At 31.5% G+C, this 27,047-nt stretch overlaps 2 protein-coding genes across 3 annotated transcripts; both read left to right on the top strand.

Moving 5' to 3' along the window:
• The first annotated feature begins 339 nt into the window (after positions 1–339).
• LOC137812848 (probable glycosyltransferase At3g07620) lies at positions 340–3,944 on the top strand. Of its 2 annotated transcripts, none has more exons than XM_068615076.1 (5): positions 340–495; positions 785–1,686; positions 1,885–2,015; positions 2,372–2,720; positions 3,068–3,944. In XM_068615076.1, exons 2-5 carry the CDS (start codon positions 889–891, stop codon positions 3,734–3,736), a joined length of 1,947 nt encoding a protein of 648 aa, XP_068471177.1. In that variant the 5' UTR covers positions 340–495; positions 785–888; the 3' UTR covers positions 3,737–3,944. The 2 variants fall into 2 exon arrangements, with proteins under 2 accessions (XP_068471177.1, XP_068471176.1); XM_068615075.1 differs by having other exon boundaries at positions 721–1,686.
• A 7,746-nt stretch (positions 3,945–11,690) lies between these two features.
• Positions 11,691–13,398, top strand: LOC137812846 (ethylene-responsive transcription factor TINY-like). Its single transcript, XM_068615073.1, has one exon. It carries the CDS (start codon positions 12,323–12,325, stop codon positions 13,049–13,051), a length of 729 nt encoding a protein of 242 aa, XP_068471174.1. The 5' UTR covers positions 11,691–12,322; the 3' UTR covers positions 13,052–13,398.
• The last annotated feature ends 13,649 nt before the right edge of the window (positions 13,399–27,047 follow it).

Raw genomic sequence — 27,047 nt, 5'->3', positions numbered from 1 at the left:
AAATATAGAAGATGAAGTAAACGAAGTGATACAAATAAATTAAAAGAAGTATTTTAAAGGTATAGTTTTTAATAAAGAAAACTTACAAAAAAAGTTTGGAAACTTCTTATTATTTCCTTTTCTTGTTATAATTTTCGTCGAAAAATATATAATCCATAAAAATTAATTGAAAAAAAATATAAAATATGAAGCAACTTAATTTATAATTATAATATTTTTTATTCTTTTTCTAAGGTTAAAAACATCTGTGAAAAGATTGTTTTACAGGAATGAAAATGTTGAAGTAAGATTAATTAGTTTGTGTGGCTGGTATAAAAAAAATAGTATATGTGCGTTGATGAAGTTGTTTCTATTATTAGATAGTTTGAAAGATTTCAACTTAGATCTCTTCTGAAGTGCGTCTTTGTTTGGTGACTGTATAAAAGAAATAGCGAAAAGGAGAGAGAAAGAGAACTTCAAGTTTGTCTCTTCGGTTTCAGTCTTCACTGTACTAAGGTTAGTACTGCTACTGCACCTTCCCATCTTGTCTCGTTAGTGAAAAGACCAAACAAATGTCAATTTTTTCAACTCTTTGCTTTTGTTTTCTTCATGTTCCTCAAGTTCCATACATCTTAAGAAATAGTGAAAATTTAGACCCAGTCGTTAATTACATGATCCGACTCAACATTTTTCTGGATTGTCTGCAATCTCTCTAACTATAAAATATTCCAATTTTCTTAGTGGGATCCGTTGATTTTTTTCTCTTCAAGTCTTCTTCAATGATTTGTGAAGTCATATGTAGCAGATTGTTTGGAAGATCGAAGGTAATTGTCCAAGAAGGAAGTGATTTGGGGTCATCTCAGTTCTTAACTGGTTTAACTGTTTCCATATTTTTATGAGTTATGTCATATGGGGCACCGGAGATTGCTTTTTCTGCTGGGGGTACTTGCTGTTAATTATTTACTGTTTCAGTCAATATTGATTCCATATGGAAGTGGAAATGCCCCATGGTCTTCAGTGCCTCAAAAGTATGATAAAGTTAGATTTCCATCATTGCATTCAACACCAAAGTACTTCACTGTTTGGAGCCCCCCAATGGGCTCTGTTTCAGGGTTTTCTAATTCTTCTGCTTTCATTGCCACGGTGGAAAAAATGCCCAATCCCATTGTTCAATTTGAAGTTGGGGACGGCAAGAAAATGGGAAGGCACAATGATGAAAACGGCGACTTAGTCTCTGAAAGAAACTTATCTAATGATGATGTTTTTGAACATGGGACAGATAAAAATGATGCTCGCAGTTTATCTGAGAAGAAAGATGTTGGAAGAAAAGGAGACGGATTGGACTTGGAGAGTGTTGAATCCAAAAACTTCTATGCAATTTTGGGCAAGGGAAGTGATGTTAACTTTTCAGGGAAGCAATTTTCGAAAACAAAAAGGAGAGCCTCTAGGTTGGTAAATGATAATAATGTGGATTCAAGGGAATATGATGGTGTTCGTGTTCATACCTCGCACAGTTCAACTTCCTCTGCTAATGTGACTAGTCTTGAAAATTCTGCCCAGAAAGTTGTGTTTTCTGCCTCAAACAACAGTACTGCAATGATAACTCCTAGGAGAAAGATGAGGTGTATGATGCCACCTAAAACAAGAACATTAATTCAGGAGATGAACCACATTCTAGTACGTCGCCGTGCTTCTGCTCGTGCAATGGTATTTGTTAAGTTTCTTAGTTTTCTGTTAATACTGATTAGTCATCACAGTGCAATCTTGATTAACATCAAGAACCCTAATATCATGAATTACCATATTCAATAGTATTTATGTTAATATCTCTGTCAATTATTAGTTAGCTACCTGGACAAGACATTGGTATGGTTATTTCAATCTGGAGATCTACTTTTATTGCAGAGACCAAGGTGGTCATCCAAACGTGACCTGGAAATTCTTGCTGCCAGGTTAGAGATTGAGCATGCTCCTACAGTAACAGAAGACAAAGAACTTTATGCTCCTCTCTTTCGCAATATTTCTATGTTCAAAAGGTACGCTTGATGGACTTGTTAAAGGAAATATGAATGAACTCAACTAAAGTGAATCCTTGGATTATAAAAAAAAACTGAAGTCCTTCCTTGACATGCATATGTTCTGAGTCAAGCTTGTTTTTCATACACATGATTCCTCTAATTGATCATTAAAATGTTTGACTCTGGTCACTCCTCTTGAGGGTATGATAATATGGAATGTACCTTAATCACAAGGCCATCTTAGTTTTCGTCTCTAAATATGATATTTGTCTTCATTTGTTTGGTCCTACGTTCCTTTTCATTGTTTGACTTGGGTCTGAGCTACTATGAACAAAGTTCAAGAACATCTAACTTTTTTCTTGTTGGATTTGCAGGAGTTATGAACTCATGGAACGCATGCTCAAGGTTTATATATACAAGGATGGAGATAAACCCATCTTTCATCAACCTATACTTAAGGGACTATATGCCTCAGAGGGTTGGTTTATGAAATTGATGGAGGAAAATAAACATTTTGTTGTGAAGGATCCTTCAAAGGCACACCTGTTTTATTTGCCATTCAGTGCGCGTATGTTAGAACACTCCCTTTATGTACGTAACTCTCATAATCGAACAAATCTCCGTCAGTTTTTGAAAGACTACACAGACAAAATTTCCGCAAAATATCGTCACTTCAACAGAACTGGTGGTGCTGACCATTTTCTTGTTGCTTGCCATGATTGGGTATGCTGTGTGTTCTTTATTTTTCCCCCTTAATTCTACTTGCAAGTGAACCATGGACTGTTCCAGCCTTCAAACATATTTTATTTACAATTTTTGAAGAAGCGTATTTTTTAGCTATATCACTTTCATTTTTTGTGAATAAAAGGGTAAATGTAGCAACCTTTTGATGGTCATCGTGTTCTAAAAAATATCACTCTGGTATTAAGTGTTCTACTGAGTTACATCATCTTTAGTTTTCTTTTGTCTGTGTGTCACTAAAAATATCAGCATATCAGCAGTGTTTGTGTGTAGCATAACACTGAGCATGTGTGCGTATTGGTACAAAATTTATGACTGGATTGTTGCAGGCTCCGTACGAAACAAGGCACCATATGGAATACTGCATAAAAGCTCTCTGCAATGCTGATGTGACTCAAGGCTTTAAAATAGGAAGGGATGTTTCTCTTCCGGAAGCTTATGTCCGATCAGTTAGAGATCCTCAGAGAGACCTGGGTGGAAAGCCTCCTCACCAAAGACCCATTCTTGCCTTCTATGCTGGAAATATGCATGGTTATTTGCGTCCAATATTGCTAAAGCACTGGAAGGACAAAGACCCTGATATGAAGATATATGGCCCAATGCCTCATGGTGTTGCAAGCAAAATGAATTACATCCATCACATGAAGAACAGCAAGTATTGCATATGCCCTAAAGGATATGAGGTCAACAGCCCAAGAGTTGTTGAAGCCATATTTTATGAGTGTGTACCTGTGATTATATCTGACAATTTTGTTCCACCTTTCTTTGAGGTTTTAAATTGGGATGCATTCTCAATAATCCTTGCTGAAAAAGATATTCCCAACTTGAAACAGATACTTCTCTCAGTATCACAAGAGAAATATCTCAAGTTGCAACTTGGGGTCAGAAAGGCTCAGAAACATTTTTTTTGGCATGTAAAGCCCTTGAAGTATGACCTCTTCCACATGACCCTTCATTCGATTTGGTATAATAGAGTGTTTCAAATAAAATTGAGATGATGATTCACACGAGTCCTCTGAACTAGAAATCAGAAGCACACCAGACATGAGGGTTCTGAAAAAGAAGAGGAAATTTTTGAGTGTGAGAAACTCATGAGAGAATATAATAGGAACTTGAATTTGTATTCAGTGTTTCAGATTGTCTATATGTATAAACTCTGTACCATATTAATCTTGAATGCATAAAAAGGAAAGCTGGAATTATTAAGTAGAGTTGTGCAGTGATTGTATGGCATAGAAAGGGTGTAAAAATATGGTAACTTTGAATGAATTTTGTTTTTCCTTCTCTGTGGGTATCTTCTTTGTAAATAGCTTGGGTGCGTAGCAACCTTTTCCATTTCTTCTGTTATTATGTCAAACTATAAACAAATTACAGAGACACATTACATTCATCATTTTCATCCGTGCAAACTTCTCATATGGAGGTTGAAAACCATGGAACCGATGAGCAAAGAGCCTTTAGCAGTATCTAAGAACTGCTTGAAGTTACGAGTTCTATACTTCTACATGCCAGTTCTATCTCTGCAACCTTTCCCTTCTTTTTCTTTTTCACTGTGATTTAAATCATTTAGCCAGAAAACAGTAACTTCATAGATAATTTTTGGTTACTATCTAACTGAATAGTGCAAATCTTGTTAATATTGGCATTAACAGAATCAACAGATAAACAACAGTCCATTCCTGTTGAATAAAACCCAAACACGGTGTATGTGAACACTGCCCAGTTCATTTGTTTATCTGTTGATTCCAGGTTTGTGAAAGTCAAGGTTTTAAATTACGGTTATAATTGCAGTTTTGTCGCATTTCTAGATATTGCGGCGGATGCAGTCACAATTGTAGTCACACATAAAATCAAAACCTTGACATCTATAAAAAAAAAATATTTGCTTACTCATATTTCTTTTTAAAGTGGTAAGATCGAAATATGATATGTTTTGTTAATTTGATTTCTTACTTAATTATTTTCTATTATCATTCTTACACATAGTTTATTATAAGAATTTCCATATTTTCAAAATGATTTTTTACTTTCTATTATTGTGCTTCTGAACAAAAAATTATAATTCAAATATTTTAATTTTGTAAATAAATAACGGGTAAAGTAGTAGTTACAGTTAAAATCAAAATATTAGTTTATTAGGCCATAAGAGTTCACAGTGAGGTAATGGATCATTAAGTCATTTAAATTAGTCAACCGATTTTAACCAATGCACATAATTTTCCGTTCACACTACAAAATCTGCTTCTGTTGTTTGCTGAGGAGTATGTAGCTCATAGTTTAAAAACTGTGTATCTTTTCCATTTGAACTTTTTCCAGTACACATGCAGTTTCAAATTTCCTCAATCGTGTTTGGTTACCCTCATTAGTAGTTAGTTGCAATAAGTTGGTTACTATCTATGACGTTAGTTAGTAATTACCACAGTGAATGAGATAGTAGAATGAGTTATCTATTTATTGGTCCGACCTGAAGGACAAAGTTGCTGGTTTGGCCCTGCTACCGAGCCATATGGTGGCACTCCGTCATGGCCAGATGCTGACAAAGAAACCCTGAAGATCTTGGAACTTATAATAGACGGAATGATTAAGGTAAAGAAAATCATGAAATAGAAACCAATTTTTAGAGATTAAAATAATTAGTTGCAATAGGAACTAAATTAGAGACCATTTTAAAAACTAAAATAAAAATTGGTTTCTAAATTAGTTTCTATGGTTAAATAGTTTCTAAATTGATATTTAGCAACCAAGGTTTTAGAGACCAAATTTAGAAACTAAATAATTAGTAGTTAAAACCTTGGTAGCTAATTAAATACCAATTTATAAACTATTTAACAATAATAGAAATTAATTTAGAAACCAATTTTTGTTTTAGTTTCTAAAATGTCTCTAATTTAGTTACTATTGCAACTAATTATATTGGTCTCTAAGAATTGGTTTTATTTGATGATTTTCTTGTAGTAACTGTTTCCTATGCAAAGAAATGAGATACTGATTAACCGGATAATAGTGGATCTAAAGTGAAATTTTTTCTCTACTTCAAGGACACTCATATGTGTTTGGTTAAAAAAAAGTTCTAAGGATGTTTTTCTCTTTATCAGATTGGGTCCAAAGTTCAATTACTTGTATTATTATGGTAGCAAAACGTTGATGTTTGTGTAGTTTGAGATATTAGTTTTCTTTTTCATTTGCTTGTTCTGGAATGTTTCTTGATGATGTTTTGTGTGAGAGACATACCTTTATGTATAAAGTTTGGAATAGTGTTTCTTTTATATTTATTTATTGTTTGGTATTAAAAAAAACTGTTTCCTATGCTACAAAGTTTATGCATAGACTTTAAAGTACTAATTCCTCCATTTACATGTAGTGTAGGGTGACAGGCTGGGTTTGGAGGATCTTACATACGAAAAGAGAAAGGAGTTGGTCATGAAACAGAAGCTCCCTTTAGATATTCCTCTGATCTCCTTCCATTCTGAAGCAAGCACAGTGACTCAAATAGTTCATGCAGAACTTCCCTGTCTCCCTCAACCAAAATCATATACTGTTGAGTCTGATACATTTTTAATGATTCCTATATCTGCTGACATGGCTGTTTGTTCTCTCCACTTGCGGCTCAGATACGGAGAAAAGAGTGTTGTCTTTGTGACATGCCGTGAAACCCTAGTAAACAATTCATTGTTTAATCACCTTTAGTATTATATATGTGCTTCCTTAGTATTTGACTCAATGTTTTTGTCTCATCATCTAAACTGCTCGTGGGATTGTTTATACTACAATAATAAACGAGTGTCATCAATGGTGGTATTTAAAGAGAAGTCTTAGTAATATATGTTTCTAGAAAAATAAATCATTTCCAATTAAAATTCATTTCATTTATATAATTAGGTTGCTTATTCTTTACTACAATGATGGAGTTATTAAAAGGAAAATGATAGTTTGATAATTCTTGGATTTGTATAACTCTTTAGAGATGAGTTTAAAAATAAATATATATAATAAAAGATAAATTTATAATTAAATGATATGAAAAAATATTAAAATAATAATATTGAAAATTGTGATGCAGTTGTATAAAAAATTGAAATTACCAATATATCATTACCTTTATTAAAATCATTGACTTTATGGTAAAAATGGGAATTTATAAATTATGCTATGACACACGGTTGAGAATAAGTCGAGCAAAGAAATTTTTAATAAATTAATAAATAGATAGAACATCTAAACAAATTCTATATGGTAATAAGAAACCTTAAACCCCTAATAGTAGCACTAACAACAAGATTAAAACTCATTAAATTTGTTTTTCTGAAAAAGAAAAAAAAACTTACAATTTGTTATTGTTCTAGCCAAGAGATATGTCTCATTAGTCAGAAATAGTGGTTTCGAGTCTAAATAGTCTGTCTTTTCTGATCGGTCTCCCTTCTCTTATATTGGATCTTTCCCTGTATCTAATCTTCTTTCTAACCCTTATTCCATCATTATTCTCTATCTCGAATATTTAGCAAACTATTTCATTAACGCACTCGTTTCTTTAAGAGAAATGAATGAGAATCTTTTTCATCAACTCTATAGATCGTCATCCGAGTTGTTTCACCTTCTTAGTGGGATCGGCCCATGACATCACAGTTACTTGTAAAATCAAAATAATAAATTAAAAAATATAGTAATTAAATTAAATATTTAATAAGTTAGATTAGTGATCACAGGCTGTAGTTACAGTGCTGAATTATTACTTGCGCTTTTAAATAAAAGTTGCTTGTATTAACCAATGGAAAGCCATAGGCCATCTTAAGTATGATTTTTTTTGTAAAAGTAATATTTTGATATTATTGTTATGAACATGAACACGTTGACGTAATTCGTAATTCGTAATGAAAGATTTAATATTTAATGTAAGGATATATAGTTGTGTGTTGGTGGGTGGTGGCGTAGTTAGTGAGTTGGAGAAATCAAAGCGAAATAGACAATGTATACCTCATCTCACCAACTCATGGATTAAGAACACTTTACACCATCAGTTACCTTTGCACCGTACTAACCCTAATAAATACACCATGCATCTCTTTCAACTCAAATTGCATCTGCACAATTATGTTTCTATTCAAACTGTAATTTCGACTTTATAACTACAAAAGAGGAGGAACAGCATGGGAGATATGATTATAAGACAATGAAGTTGGATAAAAGAAATGGAATTTGCAGTTATTTACTACTGTGCACAACATGCAGCAATACATCAGAGAAGCAATGAATGTCATTAAAGTCTGCATATTTTAACTACGGTTCAAATTTTAACATATATTCATGAAAGTGATTATTAGTTTGTAAAACTGTTTCAAGTTAAAACTTTCTTTTAGATGATATTAGAAGAGTGTTTGGTTGATCTATGGTGTTATATGCTGTTTAGCTATTATTAGGTTATTCATAAATATTTAGACCCCACAGAATGTTCATTTTTCTGTTACAATTCATTGCTCAAATGTTAAAATAAAATTGACAGAAAAAAGATTGAAAAGGAGCAGCAAAAATAAAATGAGAGTGATATCTTGGAAGTTGAGAATCCCAAAGTGTGAGGTATGGGTGACATCTGAATTGCATGTGAATAAGATGAGATAGTGAGTGTTATTATGTGATCCAAAACTAAATTACAAGATAAAACAACAACAGCACCAATAACACGTGGTGGCTCCACTCATTTAATACCATATGTTTTGGCTCTGCTCTCTGTAACCACCACCCATTCTTCAATGCTATTTTCTTATGTTAATTCTTCTCCTTATTTTGCAGTAAAGACCCACAAAACAAAATTCCGTATACTCTCAAATCATACACAGAACGAGATTCTATTCAAATCAACTTCTTTTCTTTCCTTTTTCTTTCTAACATTTTCACCCTTTAATCATGGCTTCTACGATTTCAAACTATGGTTAACAAAAAATGGATGGCTCCACCCATTTAATAGATCAAATGTTTGGGCCCTGATATTTAGGACTAACTGACACCACCACATTCCAACTTCTTTAACAATTCTTCTTTAAATAATCTCATAGCTTTGGGATATGCCCTATTTTCAACCTACACTGTCAAATCTATTTTTGGTTTTGAAGAGTGACTTCTCTTGTCATGCTGTTGTGGGTATGATTGTGGACGAAGATTTTTTATTTATATTAATACTTGTTTGTAATTTGTAATAGAGTTTATTTTGTGTATATTGTTTAGACTAAATACCGATTATATGAATCCAGACAAGATAGTAGGGGTTGTATATTGGATTTGTTTGTCATTCCTTTCTTTTGAGGTTTGGTTTATAGGTATGTAGAGTCTGTTTGTACAGTGTTGAATATGTTGACTTTTGTTACTTTGTATATAATAATTTGGACACCCTAAAATATCTCTATAAGGATTAGAATATTTCTAAAGTGTCTGATTTTATTTTATTTATTTTTTCTAATAAAAATTTTTTTTTACCCAAACTCTCATCAACCTAATGCTCTCACCATTTTAGTTACACTTTAATTGCCCCTAGCCACCACGACATGTGCCGTTTTGTTCTTTAAATTAAAACACACTTTCACAATTTTATCATAATTATGTTTTTTAAAAGAAATAAATGTATTTAAAATGTTTTAATATTTCCTTAAAAATAAAAAAATATATGCGTTTTTGAAAAACTCTTTCCCTCTTCTACGGATTCATTTCCCTCTTATTTACAAAGTTCATTAAAGGTGCGAACTACCAACATTTAGGTGTCACTTAAACGTGAAATCCATCCAAATTTATAATTTGCTACAAATTTTAGCCTACTATAAAAAATAGAAAGATATTGGTGCTTTTTTTTCCCAATAAAATTTCATTAATACTTAGTAAGGAAACAATTATAGAAAAAAACATGTTACTAAATAATCTAAAAACACAACATAATAACATGCAACAATGATATATATATATATATATATAATAATAATAATAATAATGGAATAATATGTTGAAAACCTAGACCATCTAAACACATGTTAAGCCTAGGTACAATCTAAACACACGTTAAGCTTGGGTAGAGTATGTTAAATTATTAGACAATCTATTAAATCATTAAATGAGAGTATCATATGTGAAGTTTTACATTTTTGTATTTTGACTGTAACAAAAATTAACTGAAAAAAATCCTATAGATGATCTGATAGGAGTATGGTCGAAGATCCTATAAACGATATGATAAAACACTAAACGATATATGACTCATTAAATGGTTTGATAATTAAAAAATCATATTAAAAATTTATATTTTAATGATATTTAAAAGTAACTCAATGTTTTATTTTGTTTTGACAATGATTTGAAACTCTACAGTGTAAAGTAAACCTTTAAAGCGTATACAATTTTGTCCATTACAAACGATTTGACGAGCATATTGAATGAGTAACATATTTTTTATTATAATTGTTAAATAGAATTTTTTAACCTTATATATCTACTTAAAAACGCATTCGATAAAAGAGATTCTATGTGCAACAATGAAAATATTTAAATATGTGTAGTAACTTTAATATTCGACCGTATTTTTCAAATATCTTTAGAATTGATATTTTCATAAATGTGTTTGTTCAAATAAATCTTGAACATATCTTTTTTAATTCTTTAAACAGAAACAATTTAAAATCTTAATTACATCATTTTAATATTTTTTTATCTTCGTGTTATGTTTAAACAAAATATTTACAATTTCTATTTAAGTAAAATATTCAAGACATCACACATAATAAAAAGTATTATCATAACTAACTATTATACCATACTTAATTATATAAAGAAATACAATTGAGAAGAAAAAAAAATATAACTGATGATAAAAAAACAAATATAATAATAAAAATGAAAAGAACAATAGAAAAATAAAATATGATGATAATTTTTTTTGTTGCACCTTCTAATAAATGTTTTTAAAAAAATAGAGGGAAGAAGATCATGGTGTGTGTTTTAATGAAATTAAAAAATGAAAAAAAAAGAGAAGAAAATGAAAAAAAAAAAGAGAAGAAAATGAAAAAAAAAAGAGAAGAAAATGAATATATTTGACTATTGAATTTTGACCGTTTGACCGTTTCCTCCAAAAGACAGTTAAACAGTGAAACAGAAAAGCTAAAGAAATTCCGTTTTGACACGAACAGAAACAGGGTATGCGTCGTTCTCTTCGTTGAGGTATGTGAGTTCCCAAGTACATACATTAATGGCTTCCCGACATAAAAGTAGTTTCACACCTATTTCAATCTTTAAACTCCAACCTTTTCATCTTCCATCCACTTCTTTCTTTTAACTTCTTCACTAACACTACCATGCCAAATTACTTATCTTTTTATCAATCACCAATACCCAATTTTACATCTTTAATAAGAATTTGCAGAAGCCTGGTTATGGTCATTAATGATATATCCCCTTACAAAGACCTGAATCAGAAAGTTTCTCTCCCCTGTTTCTTAATTAAATGCAAGAAAATCGTATTTAACTGAAGTGGTGTCCGTTCCCAATAGGTTAGGGAACACTTTTTGGGTATTTATTGAAAAGAATAGCATGAGCATTGTATATAATGAGGAAGTGGATGGGAAATGATCCAAAAATGGATTTGATGTGGATGAAAGATGCAGTTGAGTTATGATTGGATTTTTGTAATGCCGGGACCAAACCCTAGAATGGTTAGATTGTGTATAGAGATTGTTATGTTAGTAAAAAGATGAAAAGAAAACGAAGAAAATGAAGAAAATGAGAAAGGGAAGGTTTTGTTGGAAGGTGACTGAAAAGTGAAAACGAGTCCCTTATCTCTTCTTCCTCTGTCAGGTGGGTGACAATGTGAATATAATGCCACTGCACCCTGCTACCTTTTACAAATATACTTCTCTTTCTTTCCTTCGCTACAGGACAACACTCACAAAGAGGGAAATAAATGCTCTACGTTTTCATTTTTCATTAATGAGTAAAAGGGGAAAGATTAACTAACAGCCTTCACTCTGGGCCATTCTGTCAAGTCTCAAGAGGGACTCTAGTAATCACTCCTCCATTCTAAAATCAAATCCTCTGTTTTAATTCTATTCATAATCAGATTTAATAGTTAAAATGAATGTGATTAGAGTGTAAATGAAGGAGAGTAATTCCCATTGAGTCCAAGAAGGCCTCCACTCCTCTGCCAGGCTGTGTTTGTTAGGGCAATGGTCAAGCTATTAAGGGCGACTGGCCCCTTGTTACCTTCCTTCACTCACGCCACACTCGCTCATCACTTTCACTACAATAAAATAAAAATAAAATAGAGATCTTTGAAGATGTGCATGCACCATATATTAATATTATGTATGCATGTTGATGGAGGGGTTTGAAAGCAGAGCCATTCGTGTGGGGGTCACTTACAAATAAGACCCACGTTTCTCTTTCATATCTTTAGTCCTTCTCTTCTCTTCTCTTCTCTCCCCTTACTAAAACCCTTCACTCCTACTATATATGCACACAATCTCCCCTCCCTCCAAGTTACTTTTCATTACCACTCACTCACACATTTACTCACTCACTCACTCACTTACTCACACCAACAACACTCAAGGAACGTAATGGCTGAGCAACCTAGCTCAGAAGCATCGTCGTCTGCTTCCACTGGCAAGCACTCCTCGTCGGAGGCCCATTTGGAAGGACCGGATCAAAAAAGGCCCAAGCAGGCCCGAGATAGCAGTAGCAAGCACCCCGTATACAGAGGGGTACGAATGCGCTCCTGGGGGAAGTGGGTGTCCGAAATCCGCGAGCCCAGGAAGAAGAACCGGATCTGGCTCGGCACCTTCGCCACCGCCGAGATGGCAGCGCGTGCGCACGACGTTGCGGCGCTCGCCATCAAAGGCAACTCCGCCATTCTCAACTTCCCCGAGCTCGCGGGCTCCCTGCCCCGGCCAGACTCCAACTCGCCGAGGGACGTTCAGGCGGCGGCGGCGAAGGCCGCCGCCATGGAGGTGATGGATCCCCCGACGACTCCATCGTGGACGCTGTCGCAGTGTTCGTCCTCGTCGTCGTTGGCGGGTAGTTCGTCGTCGGGGGAGGCGTCGACGGCGGAGGATCTGGGGGAGATAGTGGAGCTGCCGAGTCTGGGGACGAGTTTGGAAATACCGGAGCGGAGTGAGGAGGTGGTGTTTGTGGAGCCGGTGGACGGGTGGCTGTATTCGGAGGCGTGGTGTGACGGCATTTATGATGAAAGGGAGTGTGGGGGTTATTTCATTGGAGATGAGATTTCAATGCGGGAGTCAGAGAGCATGATTCTTTGTGGCTTTGAGGGTTCCTTGTGGCAGCATTAATGTGTGTGCACTGCTTTCCTTTTTTTGTCCCATTCATTTCATTTGACTTTGAATGTGTGAGCCCTTTCCCAATTTTTCACTTTAAAGGGCTCCATACATTTCTTGTCTCTCAAGAAGGATGATGGACCTACCCATTTCACTCTCTTCTTTTCCCCTCTCTCTCTCTCTCCATCCTCCTCCTCAAACATTCATCGTCTTCTTCTTCTTCTTCCTCCTACTAATATTAATAATAATGCAAATCAAATCCCATACGTGTAGAAATGGTGCCAGATCCTGTATCATATAATTATTGCTGTATTTTTGTTCTACTTTTCAACACCAATAAAAGTAAAACCGGATTCTCTGTCTCCACTTTTTCTTCTCCTTCTCTTTTTTTTCTTACTTCAGCACTAAAAATGAAAATGCATAACTTGAAAAACGAATAGATTATGTAAAAGAATTGATGATAGTAAGCTCAATAGCTTGTTGAGACGTGATGTTATTAGTTTCTCACTTCTCTTTCTTAGTTATATTGCATTTTGGGAAAGAAGTAGAAGCTATTCGCTGCTCTGCTGGTTTTGCAAAATGCGGGAAAATCCAAATAACAAAGACATTTTTACTGAGTAGAAGCAAAAGCATCCAAGGTTAAGGTGTATTGCTGTTTGGACAGGAACAAGGAAGAAGGAATTTAGAAATATTACTGTCATGGAAAGAGAATAACGAGGAGATGAGATGGCAAAGGGAGATGGACACGCGTTGAAGTTGAAGCAAACCATACTAGGTTCTGCGTTTTTAAGTAATTTGACATCAATAGTGGAGATTCAACTTGAACACGTTTATTTCTCTTACTTCTTATGTCAGTACCTAATGACATTCAATTTTAACTTTTACTCAAAACAATTTTTTACTTGTCGTAAATCCTAAATCTCGCTCCAACTTTAAAACGGTTCGATCATGGTTACGTCTTTGTTTGTGGGGTTCAGATGGCTCTTAGCGGTGGTGACAGGTTGCAATCCGCAATTGGTGCGCTGTAACGACGCGTTATGTACGTGTCAGTGTGGTGTGGTGTGGTGTGGTGAGCTTCGGAATGTGGTCAAAGACCCAAAATCTTTAAACCTTCAGAATGATAAAATGGTCAGAAAATATGTGATAATTGAATCGACTTTTAAATTCGAACACTTGGGTCTCTTATAAGTCTCTTTCGGTCGTTTAATTTCCATGGTCAATGTAGGAGCCATGTTAAGTGTCCTACTGTCACATGCTTTTAAATTATAGCAAAAAATTAATTAAAATTATGTCTGAGTAACTTTAATTTCAAGTTATGTGTGTGAGTGTAGAAGAGTGGTATGGTATATAAAAGTAATTATGAAATACTATAGGTAAAAGAGTTATTAATATTTGCAATGAATGGCACAGAAATTGGGGATCCCAAAATAAAATAGAGAAATGGATCAGGGTGGAAAACAATAATGCAGCCTACACTAGTTACCACCTAAGCAGTGGATTTGTTGAAATGGGGCAAAACGAGAACTGTGGATAATAAATTTGCCATGCATGAAAAAGGAGAAACTATAATCATGCTACACCTTCTCTAAGCCAATAAATCTCCTCTTTACTTTCTGGAAGCTGGACCTTACCACTGTTCAATCCCTTAATGTGGAGGGAAGGCTACAGTCACCTCTCTGTAAGTTTTTTTCTTTTTATATATACAAAATGAATCATTAAAATTGGCAGATTTTACAATTATTCTTATTATTATTTTTATTTCATGTGTTGAAATTTGTTATTAGGGGTATATAGACAGTTTATAAAATTTATTTTTAAGACTTTAATTGAAACGTAACCGGAAAAAATAGCCGCAAAAAAAAGGGCAAAGCCAAAATTCCCATGTTCACACTTGCCAAATTTATATTTAATAACAGCCCCACCTCACAGTACTGTTGGATTTATTTTCATCTACCATTCATCACATTAATAGTGTTGTGGTCCATTTGGTACGCAATTTTTGTGACAAAACAAAGAAGATTTCGAGTATCAATGGTGGGATTCATCATTCATCTAACTAAATGACACTTGTGAGATCACAAATCCACCATTTCTCTTCTTACAAACATAAGGAAAGTGAAACCGTAATTGTGTTATTAATTTCGAACCCTATAATTTCATAGTACTTGCTAAACTTGTTAAGCAGTACCCGTATTTCTAAAATTACTTTTTTTGACACAACTTTTTAAATTAATTGAATAACAGTACTTCTAACTATTTCTGCTTTTGTAATTTACCTCTATGTTGAATAGTAACGTATTATTTAGGAGTAGAGGTGAAAAATAATCTAAATACGGGTAATTAAAATTTATTCTCATTTTTATCATTAAATGTAGTTTCGTGAGTTATATTATAACTTGGGCGAATGATAAAGCATGATTGGTAAACATTTTTTAATGCAACAAACGAAAGTATACTTGTTCAAGTAGAGATGAAAATAAAGAAATGATATTAAATAGAAAAGATAAATGTTAACTCAACATTATTGGGAAGAATGAGAAACCCAATGGTAGGTCGACACAGGTCACACCATTACAAAGAGTGACTTTTGTTCCAATAATTGAGCAAAAAAGCTTTTGCATGTTTCTTGGCCTTTCAATTCACTATTGCTTTCCACATGAACTCATTTTATTTCTTAACTTTTCTACGAGATTACAGGTTACACGTGTTAGAGAACATTTAAAATTGATGAAAATAGTAAGTGAAAAAATAATTGTTTTAACAACAACAATATACCTAATTAAAACTTGATAGTATTCATGCAATTTACAGCATTGTGAATTCACCGTTTCAGAGTGCATCGGTAATAATGGAAGTGAAAACTTGGTGACCCCATTACATAGCTGTAAGATGTGAGGCAAAGGACCCATATTGCTTTGCTTACCTTTTTTTGTATTTTAGTACAGATTTGGTTGTATTATTGTTGTGAGGTTGGAATTGGCAAGATCTTAGAAACTACAAACCAGAAACCAGATTCATTTTTATATTATTATATAAACATTTTCTCTCTTCTATAATCTTGTGACCTTTTCTTTTATAATGTTCTTTGCTGTTTTATGCGTGTGCTTGTGTCTAATATCACACTTTTATTTATTTATTTATTTAAAGTACTTTTGAAGAAAAAAAAAAGCTGGATCCTCTGATAATAGAGAGTTTTTTTAATGCTAAGACTGATAGTTGCTATAGATCAAACAACAACTGCATTGTTAATGTAATTTGACCCAGGTAGAGTTATATAAAATGTTTTTCATGTTATCGAGTTTAGTGTAATTCCTTGTGGAGTTACACGTGCTCCTTGATTCCAAGGTTGACTTGTGATTAATAAAGGAAACATTTGGGAACTACAAGATACTGAGGACTGCTTAAATGCTAGTAAAATGTTGAACATAAACTGTATGAACATTTATCTCACTGAATCTTCACTCTTCAGTTCTGGTTTAAGAGTTTTCACATTTTTCTCTGCAAGCAATGAATTCTCTTAGTGTGATAGCCGTGAAAGTTTGGTTAATCATTCTCTATGGCACGGAATACAATATACAATCACTACAACTATTTCTTTTCTTAGGGACTTTGTATTTATATTTAGTGGTTGTGATGATGCATTAAATCATTGTTCACAGTAGTTAGTGATGCTAAATCATGTGAGGGTTAAGACCAATGTTTTCTTTCTTCCGAAGAAGAGACCAATTAATTAATGTGATTACGGTGGAGGGTTATTAGGATTCCATGATGCTCACATGCTTCTGCATGCCGTTGCAGGCGCTTCAAAATACAAAGTGTCTATGTCAGCGATTTGCTTAACTTAGCAACAAAACAACTATAAACCATTAATAGATGCAGATGCAACAGAGAACAGACTGGCTCAAGATACTCATCACTGAGATCTTAGATGGCCCTAATTACAAATTCTAAACTAAAAACTTGGTTCATAGATAAATCTTAAGAGTGCCCCAAACCAGAACACAAAACAAGTGCCAAAAAAAAGTGTTCTATTACGATTTCTCTTTTGGGATTTGATTCTATTACTAAGTGTCATCCTTGCATTGCCTATTATATTAGATGATTTTTGTTTATCAGAAAGAATATATACATAATAATCATTTCAGAAATGATCCACCCCATATAAAAAAATCTAAGACGATATTACAACACAACACTTTCCAGCCAACTAATCAAAATTAACCTTGACAAAAACTAACTAGCAGCAAGAAAGAAGGTAAAACATCCTTGGTTCATAGATGGTAAAATTGTCTGAGATATAATGTGACTAGCTAGCAGCAAGAAAGAAGGTTCTCAAATACAATAATAGGAGATGAAAAAAGATATTTGTATGGCAATGATCCATGTGTAAATGGTGTGTAGTTGCAGTGCAGCCTCTTAAGGGTAGTTGAGGTGATATGATGGCAATGAGAGAGTCCCCAGGGGCCTGAGCACCATGTCTCAAAAAGTTTTTGTCTGTTAAGGAGGCCTAGCAGTCTCTTTCCATAAGGACAAGTGTTGTACTGCAATAGATGAATCAAGATTTGGGCCCTCTGGTGGGGGATAAGATAAGACAAAAGTGCTATAGTGATCAATCTCGGTCATAATGCAATCCTTTTTCATTTTTTTTCTAGCCTGTGTGTGTGTTTGAAGCAGTGAAGCCAGAGATGAGTGATCATAAATAATGGTCTGAATCTCAAGATTCTCTTGTCCTGTTTTCTGCTCGAGTGAAAGTGTGACTGAAAGTATAAACAAACTAGTTGTTGTCCTCTTCTTTTCATGTGTGAGATGATCAAATTTCGTACTAACACTCGAGGAGTTTGATTTATTTGTCTAAATTAATGAAACATTGTATTAGCTATTAGGTGAATAGACGTTGCTGATATCAAATTAATTAATGAAACACGATTGTTAGATTCACGTTTCTCGGCACCATACCTTTTTTTCAGCAGAGATATTTTGGTTCTGGCTATTGAAAGAAGCTTCTATGTGTTTGTTTTGTTCTGGTCTATAATTGAGACGGTTGGAGTATAATAAAATAAAGAAATTTATCACAATATTTATTTATGCTTATTAAAAAATTATGAGGAAATCTTCATTGTTCTATGCCTCTCAAACACAGTTATCAATCAATGTTACCGAGTATTTTTCCTTCTCTTGAAGTTCTTTTCTATAATTAAGAAAATCATCCTAATACAAATAATCAGATACTGCAAATTAAGCAATTAGTCAACGGTTTACCAGTTAAAAAAGTATTTAATTAATGATGGTGCATGTGATTACGCAGAGGTAGCTAGTGCAAATGAGTGAAGGATGCACCAAAAGATATGCATATACTATAGCCTTGTGAAACACAGGTGAAGAGTTAAAATTGTGAATACATTAGTAGAACAATAAGTTTGGTTTAATCACAGAAACAATGACCCTTGAGGAACAGAAAGCTTCAAACAAAAACCTTGTGATTGTTATTTCTGAGTGTAACACGTTTCATAAATTCAACAGGTACTGGTTCAGATGGCCAATTCCATGAATCACGATAATGTGTTTTGTTCTTATGTTTGTATATGTAGTAGCATGTCATTAGGTACCCACGGAGAGAGACTTATTTATCTTCTTTCAGAAACAAAAACATTCCAACTTGGAATTTGGTGGACTAGGAAAGTGAAACAACAACTAACTTTTGTCAAATTACTCACAAAATCGTGATAAACCTTTTATCTTGAGTTTAATAGCAAATTTTATAATTTATAAGATGGTTAAATATATAAAATATAAATTGATTATTTTAAATTATTTTATTTGAATAAAATACTTCAAATTTATTAAGTTTCAAGTTTTTTTATCTAGATGAAATATTTCAATTACCATAAAAAATTAAAATATTAAAAAATTATTAATAATATAAAAATCTAATTCACCATCGTCAAAAATAAGTTCCCTAAACATCTAAGAAAACTTTCACTGACATTGAGAAATAATAATGGATTAAAAACATAATCTTATAAAAAACCCTAATTAACACCAACAACAAAAAATATTCTAGTATTAGTAAAAAAAATCTTAACTAATGTTGAACCGTAAATAACACTCAAACCACATTGTAAAAAAGAAAATTCTAATTAGTAAATTAAGAAAAAATGTTTGAACTTTTACCTGAAAAAACACAATTAAAGTTTACCAAAAAGCGTTTCAATTATCTTTAAAATTCCTTAACTACACAGCATATTTTGTTAGAAAACATTTTAAATTACCTATAAAATTAAATTACCTTATTTAAAAAATTCTTTATCTAAACACACTGTACAAAAACTATATAATAGCTTCGAGTATAATACATGGTTTATATTATATCTATGGCTGTGATACACGATTTATTAGTCAACTTGTAGTGATTTTCGTGTGCACGATTCGATGTAATCGTAAGAAATGTATCTTAGGGACACAATTCCTACGGAACCACCACTAATTACTATAGTTATTTTCTTACATAGCATAATGTCAAGTTTTTATGTTTAACATAAAAACTTATATTTAAAAAAAAAACTTTAATTTAATGGAATGATTTTCGTTTTGTATCGGATTGAAGTGATAAATGGGATAATGTGCAAGAATTCCTAAATAAGGCATTTTAAGCAATCATTAAAGGCATATACTCAACTTGCATATGTTTTAATTACCAATCAAAAGTGGTGGCAAAAAGAAAATTTACCAATCAAATATTTTTAATATAAATTAACGTCTATTTTTAATGTTTATTAATTTTTTATTTTAGTAAACATTTTTATATTAATGTTTTTTAAATGAATTATTGGGTTGTGTTTCAACAAAATAATTTTTTTTTCAAAGCATATGTATTGCTTATAAAATATTGTAGATCTATAGTACCTATAACAAAATTATCAATTTTTTTTATAAAAACTAAAATTACCTAAATCTTGTTTTAGATCTATAATATTGTTACAATGTCTATCGAGATAATTAACAATATAGTTTGAATTTCTTATTTATAATTTTTTTATGAATAATTTTGCAGTTTAAGAAATTAAAAAGTTATAAATATTTATAATTTACAATATATTAACTAGAGGTGTTAAAAACTACATTAATGCAAAATAAATAAAAAATTGGAAAAAAATAATTATAATCAATTTTTAAAATTTATATTTTTATCAGTTAATAATAAATAAATCATTTGTTATATTTAAGATATGCTTCAATCTTATATACATCTCTCAACAAAAATATCAAGCACTTGTCTTCTACAAGGATAACGTGACTACCAAAAAATAATGTCATACCCAAAATAGTAGCATAGAACATAAAAAGATTTCATTTCATAAGAACCAAATGTATATGATTTTACACACCTCTTATCCAACTAAAACACAAAACCAAATTTAGATTCGTGCAACAGTTACAACAATAGTTTTACAATAGAATTATGTGAAGGTGACAGTCATTTTGTCACTTTCCAACCCCTGACAATTAGTAACATATGATCCAATTGAATCCTACTAACCAGAAAGAACTTGTATATGTATATGATAAATAAATCGTCCCAGTAGCACAAGTCACTTGCACCCAGTCCAAGACGAGCTTTAAGTATCTCACTTTTTGCATTCACAACAAACAACTTCTCTCTTAGACCTGCAAGACAACAAAACTTCCTACACACTCTGAAAAGTGTTAGCATTGCATAAATAAGAAACACATATAGAAACAAGTAACCGTGATATAATGCTATCTCCCCCTAATTACAAAGTTCTCAGACATTCATTTGGATACAAGACTCAATCCGAATAGAAAAAATTAGCATTATGAATTTATTTGATATCCAAACTCATGCATTCAATTATGTCATACCAAACACTTCTAAACCATCTACTTTTTCTCACTTGAAGATAATCATGTGCACAATTAATACCCAAATATTCTTCTAAATATTATTTTGTTTCACATTCAAATTCATTAGGATAAAGTTCAAGAATATTTAAATTGTTTTAAATTGCTTCACATTCCAAATATTTAAATTGTTTTAAATTCAAATGTATTTTATTTGTAATACATTTACATCTATAAAAATATATAATAAATTTATATTTAATTTTCATATTTTTTATAAATATAAAATATAGTTAAAATTATGAACATAACAATAATTGTATCTTGTAGTAAAGCATTAGGCAGAAAGAGGTTTGTTTTTATCTTCTTTGAAAAAAGCATGAAATCTTTTAAACATGGTGGAGGATGAAAGTGAAAAAAGTACGTTTGAGTCGAATCTTGAACCAAACACGTGTCAAAGATGTAGGAGGATAACGTCATAGTCCATGCTACACTATCTATCTAGTAGTGCAACTTTATCAAAGTAAAACAACGTTTCAGCAGACACAATTACTCAATACTCACTGCCAACTGCATTAAACACATCTAAATAAAACATGTACTCATCGGGAAAATAGGATACTTTAATTAAATATTAAGTAATATAGTTTTAATCATAATTTAAAATTTTAATTCGATCCATAATAAAAAATTCATGATAATCATATAAATAAACATAAATTTTAAGAATCAGTTGTGTCATTATTTAGTATTAATAGCATAGGGTGTTAAATATCGAATTCTCATTTAAATATCGAAATGTCTTTTTGTAAGTTTCATTCAAACTTGAAGTTCACAAGACCGAGTGGTGAAGTAGTAAGAGAGCACGAACATCATTTTAGAAAAAAGAAAAAAAAATAGACCAATCAATAAAAAATACAATCATTATCTTGATTTTAATCTAGTTGAAAAATACAAATTTTCCTTACTCTTTTATCATTCTTATTATTTATTATTTTAAATAATATTTTTAAGAGACATATATTTATTCAACAGGTTAAATCTCATATAATATCTTTGATAACTAACACAAATCCAATCATAAAGTGAAAATATTTCATTCTAAAATATTTTCACTTAAGCTATATTTGATTATTTGAATGAAAATTTGATCAAATCAAAAATTGAATTGCAATCTTAATTTTTATTGAAAGAAAATTATATAAAAATTTAAAAAAAAAAGAGAAAAAGAAAACAAAGAGAGAGAAAGAAACATACGAATGTGTCTTGTAAATTTTCTGATATAAAAAGTTTTAGAATTTTATTAACATACATATCATAAAAGAAGATCTACTATGAATTGTGATTAGCTTATAATGTAAGAAGATATAATGCATAAAAAATAGTAAAGTCGAAAAATAAATATAATGTGTTATATACATTAAAAGTAAGTCCACATGTTTTCAAGAAATTGAGGAAAAAATATTAAAAAGTATGTTGTAGATTATTAATTATTAACAATAACCTTGTTATTAAAGTGGGTGATGGAGTAAAGCAGATTATTCCCTGTTAATGGGACTAAAAGTTAAGAAAAAGTTGTGAAAATTGTGGTTCTAAGTGCATATTTTATTTAACTTTTTCTTTCACCTTGTGCATCTTTCGGGAAATGTTTTTCAGATTGTTTTTCAGTACTGTCGAATGCAATGCAACCACTCAATGTGCTGCACACCTTTTTGAATCACACTCCTTTTCCGTACGTTACTTTTCAAAGGATAAAGAAAAATGATACTTTGAAATTTTTTTTAAGTTGTATACAACATTTTATATGATGATTTTAAAAAATATATAATAAATAATAATTAAATGATATGAAAATATGTTAAAATAATAATATTAGAAGTTATAATATGATTATATAAAAAATTAAAATTATTAATATATTTTTATCCAACGATAAAATAGTTCCTTTTAGGAAAATGTTTGATGAGATTGAAGAAAAATATTCAGCTACACTTCATACACATGTAAAGAGAGAAAAAGAAATATATGATATGATGAAAATAATAAATAAATAAGTATTTATAATAGATATTTATTGGATGGAGGTATGTGTTTCTCATTGTCCTTCTGTTGTGTATATATTATTGTGATATGGTCAAATATAAAAATTACTGGTGCATCGATACATGAAAAAATCGTGTTGTGAAAATGATAGCGTGTCTTTTTCATATTATTGAAGTACGACGCAATACAATCAATACGCAAAAGATTATAATAAATAAAATAATAGAAATACTAAATATAATTTATTGAATTTTATAAAATATATTTTATTGAATTGCATTTAATAATATAAAAAGAATTGTCTAGCCATGTAACATATCATTTCTCATTAAATGTTTCTGCAATTTTTATTTTTTTTATTTTTTTTTTCCTTAGTGGAATTTTTGTACGATTTAGTTTATGATTTAGTATTGTCTATTTAATAAATTTTGTATTTCTTAGTATTTTAAATAAAATATTTATTTTTCTGAATTTTGTTTGTGGAAAAAATAGTTAAATCACATTGTGCTTTTTTTTAAGTTGTTTTTTTTCATTGATTTTATGTACGATTTAGGGTTTAAGATTCATTGTTGATTATTTAATAAGTTTTGTATTATTTTTTTATAATATTTTAAATAATTCTTTTTATATATCTCTCTTACCGAGTGTTTCTTTCTTTAACTACTTAGTTTTTTTTGTTTTTTTTTATGTATGTGTACTCTCTAATATATATATTTTTTCTTTACACTTTTGTAAACACAAGTAGTTGAATCACATTGTGCATTTGACACAACTAGTATAGAAAATTTGTAATATGATATTAAAGCGAGTTGAAACTCCGTTTGCTTCCATTGTAACAACAACATAGACAATCCTTAGAATCTTTTCCGTCCCTACTACCTTTAGAGAAAATTCTGATACCGTGTTAATAAACATACAAATTAATGGTGCCAATTATCACACATCACAAGTAGGTTAATATGTTATATATTAATCCTAGTAAATGCTATACAATTCATGTATAAAAAGATACATAATGACACAATGTTTTTATGGGGAGACTTAATTGTATAAACTTAATTTAAAATATTTATTTTTCATCAATTTTAATTTTTCACTCTCTAAAACTTATGAAATAGGATTTTATTTTCTAAATGTAACATGTTTTTGTGTTACTATAAGTATGTAAAATGTATGGTTTATTAGTTTATTTAAGCTAGTTGGACATAGTTAAATATTTTGTCAACCATGATGATTATATCTCTAAATATTTCGGGTATGAGTGGGTACATTAGTCCTTTAAGCTTGAAATTTGTAAATATAATTATGTAGATGAGTCAATTTGTATAATGAACAAATTTTATTGTATTTACCAATTATAGGTTGATCTAATGTAGTTAATTACAAGGTTAAATTTCTTTTTATTTTGTCTAACATTTTTGTTCAACATTTAGTTGATGACTTTTAATCAATTGATAAGTGATAATTAAATATTTTGATTACATTGAAACGTTAACTTATTTGATTATATGTTTTATACAGGGTGTGTTTCAGGGGAAGGTGTAGTTAGTAAAAGAGGGTTTCGACTTTGAATTGTTGGCTTTTCCATTTTTTATAGCCAAGAGTAATTAAGAATAAAAAAGAAAACAAATAGGCACAGGGTGAAACTAGGAAAGGAAGGTGTGCCCTTAGTAATTTGGAATAAACTATATTCTTCTTCTTATAAACTAAAATAGATAACAAATAAGAAATTAAATTATTCTCACCCCCTCCTTTGTAAAGTCCCTTAAAAAGTTTCTATCCTTCCTATAGTATATTTTGGAGCCTACGATCTTGTGAAGGAAGGGTAGAACATTTGGTTTGAATTGTAACTTTCGTTAAGTTTTATCCACTCATGTTTTCCTCTTAAATGCCTCATGCATAGAAAGGGGTTGAAATGTACCACTTGTGGTTTTGAAATTATTTATTATGGTTTGATGGTTAGATTTTGGACTTTGAAGTGATATAAGAGTTCCTAGAGTGCTTTTATTTATTATTTTTCCATTCTTCAAACTATAATTTTCTTGATGTTTAAGGAACTCAATGTAAAGGAAACTAGTTTTATATTAACTTGCATGTTAAATTAGTTAGTTAAGAATCATGGTGAGTTGAGTAATCGAAATGTTTTCAAGAGTCCCACAATAATTTGAGTAAATTGTTTTAGCAAGGTTGATAATGTGTATGTGTATACTTGATTATTATGAAGAACATATTTAAAGTGTACTAAATAATAATTGTGATGACATGTGCTTCTCAATTTAGTAGATAATTTTATTAATTGGAAATAATTTAATTTAAAAAATATGCTATCATAATATTTTACCCTATTTAGTGAAAATTAGTATGGTATAAGTCTAATACGATAATATTATATGAAAATTAACAAACTTCACAAATGTACCTCCAACTGACTATACAATGAAATGTCATAATCTCTAGTCGATGTGGACAAACACTCGTTAAAATAGACTCGAAAATGACTTTGATACCATATTATGAAGTGAACTTTAAGCCTAACTCAACCTCATAAAACCAGTTTATGAGGTTGAGGTTTACACTTACTTATATACAATGAAATGTCTTAATCTCTAGTCGATGTGAGATCTTCAACACTTTCCATCACTGTAAACTTTAAACCCACTTTAAACCCTAAACTACATGTTACTTTATACAGAAATTAATTTTATTTTATAAAGTATTCATTTTATGTTTTCTTACCCCTGGAAACAATTATAAAAGAATTTGTGAGAAAATATCTTAAATATCTTATTATTTATTAAAAAACATGTCATTTCCTTACGTACACAATTCTAAATATAGTTTGTGAGTCCAGTCATATATTTATACAATTTAAAAAGTTAGAATAAAATTGAATCCGAGTACCATTTGAAGAAGTGGAAAAATGAAATAAAAATAGAGGTCGATGGAGGTTGCGTTAGAGAATAATGAGGTGGCGGTGAAGGGTGGTGGGACTGCATTTGGCGGTGGTTGGTCAAAACCGCCAGTCACAGTCTACCTGTCAGCAATGAACAGTGGGTGTCGGCACTGTTTGAGTCACAGCACGTGTTCTTCTCCTCATCTCAAAAACATGGCTTCACTTCCTCACTCATTCAACTCAGCCCTTCTTCCTCTTCCTTCTCCTCTTCTTCTTTCTGTACCTGTTTGCTACTATCCACACCTGTGGTCCCAAAAACAACGGCCACTTTTAGAAATATCGCTTTCTCTTTAATACATGGTCCCCTCATCGCCGGTTCAAATTCTGCGGCTGATGAGAAGAACATGCACGTCCATAAGAAAGAAACTGGACCTAATTGCCCCCCTCAGATACCACACCGTCATCTTCTCAACTTCCTCCTCCTTCTTCCGCTTCATCGATCACTAACTTTATTATTCAAATGCCAATGTTGACGGTGGAACTAACATTGCATATTTCTGAAAACTCAGTTCTGTGCAAAATTTGGTGTGTGCCCTAAAGTCCGATCTAAAGCACATATGGCATGGAAATTGATTGAAACGACGAGGTAGGAGGGGACATGAAGTGGGGTACCAACCATAATAATAACAATAATATATATGTTCTATGAATGGGTGTGGTGGTGGTGGTGGCTCAAAATAATTGCATGATATGAAACTACTAGAATGTCAACTTGGACAAAATCTATCTCTCAAGATATCAATCATCCTTCACTGCCGACGAAAAAAAGAAAATGGCGTGCATGCCAACTCAAATTCTGAGTTTTCAACGAAGTTCTTGCGAATTTCATCACCAATCTTGTAGGATTAATGTATTTGCTTCACCAAACAAAAATGCATGGAATAGTTGCAGAGGGAGCCAGATGTATCTAACAAAAGTACTGTTTCATATGCTTTGGAGAAGAAGTACTTTACCATGTCTCTGTTTTTTTCACTCGAGATTTCTTTTATTGCAATTAATTAAACAGATAACATAAAATTTCCATACATTTTCGGGAATCAAAGTGGTATTTTTTTTTTTATCAACACAAAAATAAATAAAATAAAATGAGATATTTTAGGATGTTTCAAGCTTTATAAAAAAAGAACCAGATCAAACTTCTTAATATCCGACTAG

Source organism: Phaseolus vulgaris, chromosome 2 (assembly GCF_000499845.2).
Source record: "Phaseolus vulgaris cultivar G19833 chromosome 2, P. vulgaris v2.0, whole genome shotgun sequence".
Lineage (NCBI taxonomy): Eukaryota > Viridiplantae > Streptophyta > Magnoliopsida > Fabales > Fabaceae > Phaseolus > Phaseolus vulgaris.
Note: the sequence above shows the minus strand (reverse complement) of the source record. Positions and strands in the feature narration are given on the sequence as shown.

Excerpts from the sequence above, each read along its gene's own strand:
- LOC137812848 (XM_068615076.1), top strand. The coding sequence starts at position 889 with ATGGGGCACCGGAGATTGCTTTTTCTGCTGGGGGTACTTGCTGTTAAT. Across the intron at positions 1,687-1,884 it reads GTGCTTCTGCTCGTGCAATG|AGACCAAGGTGGTCATCCAA; the intron begins GTATTTGTTAAG and ends CTTTTATTGCAG. Across the intron at positions 2,016-2,371 it reads AATATTTCTATGTTCAAAAG|GAGTTATGAACTCATGGAAC; the intron begins GTACGCTTGATG and ends TTGGATTTGCAG.
- LOC137812846 (XM_068615073.1), top strand. The coding sequence starts at position 12,323 with ATGGCTGAGCAACCTAGCTCAGAAGCATCGTCGTCTGCTTCCACTGGC.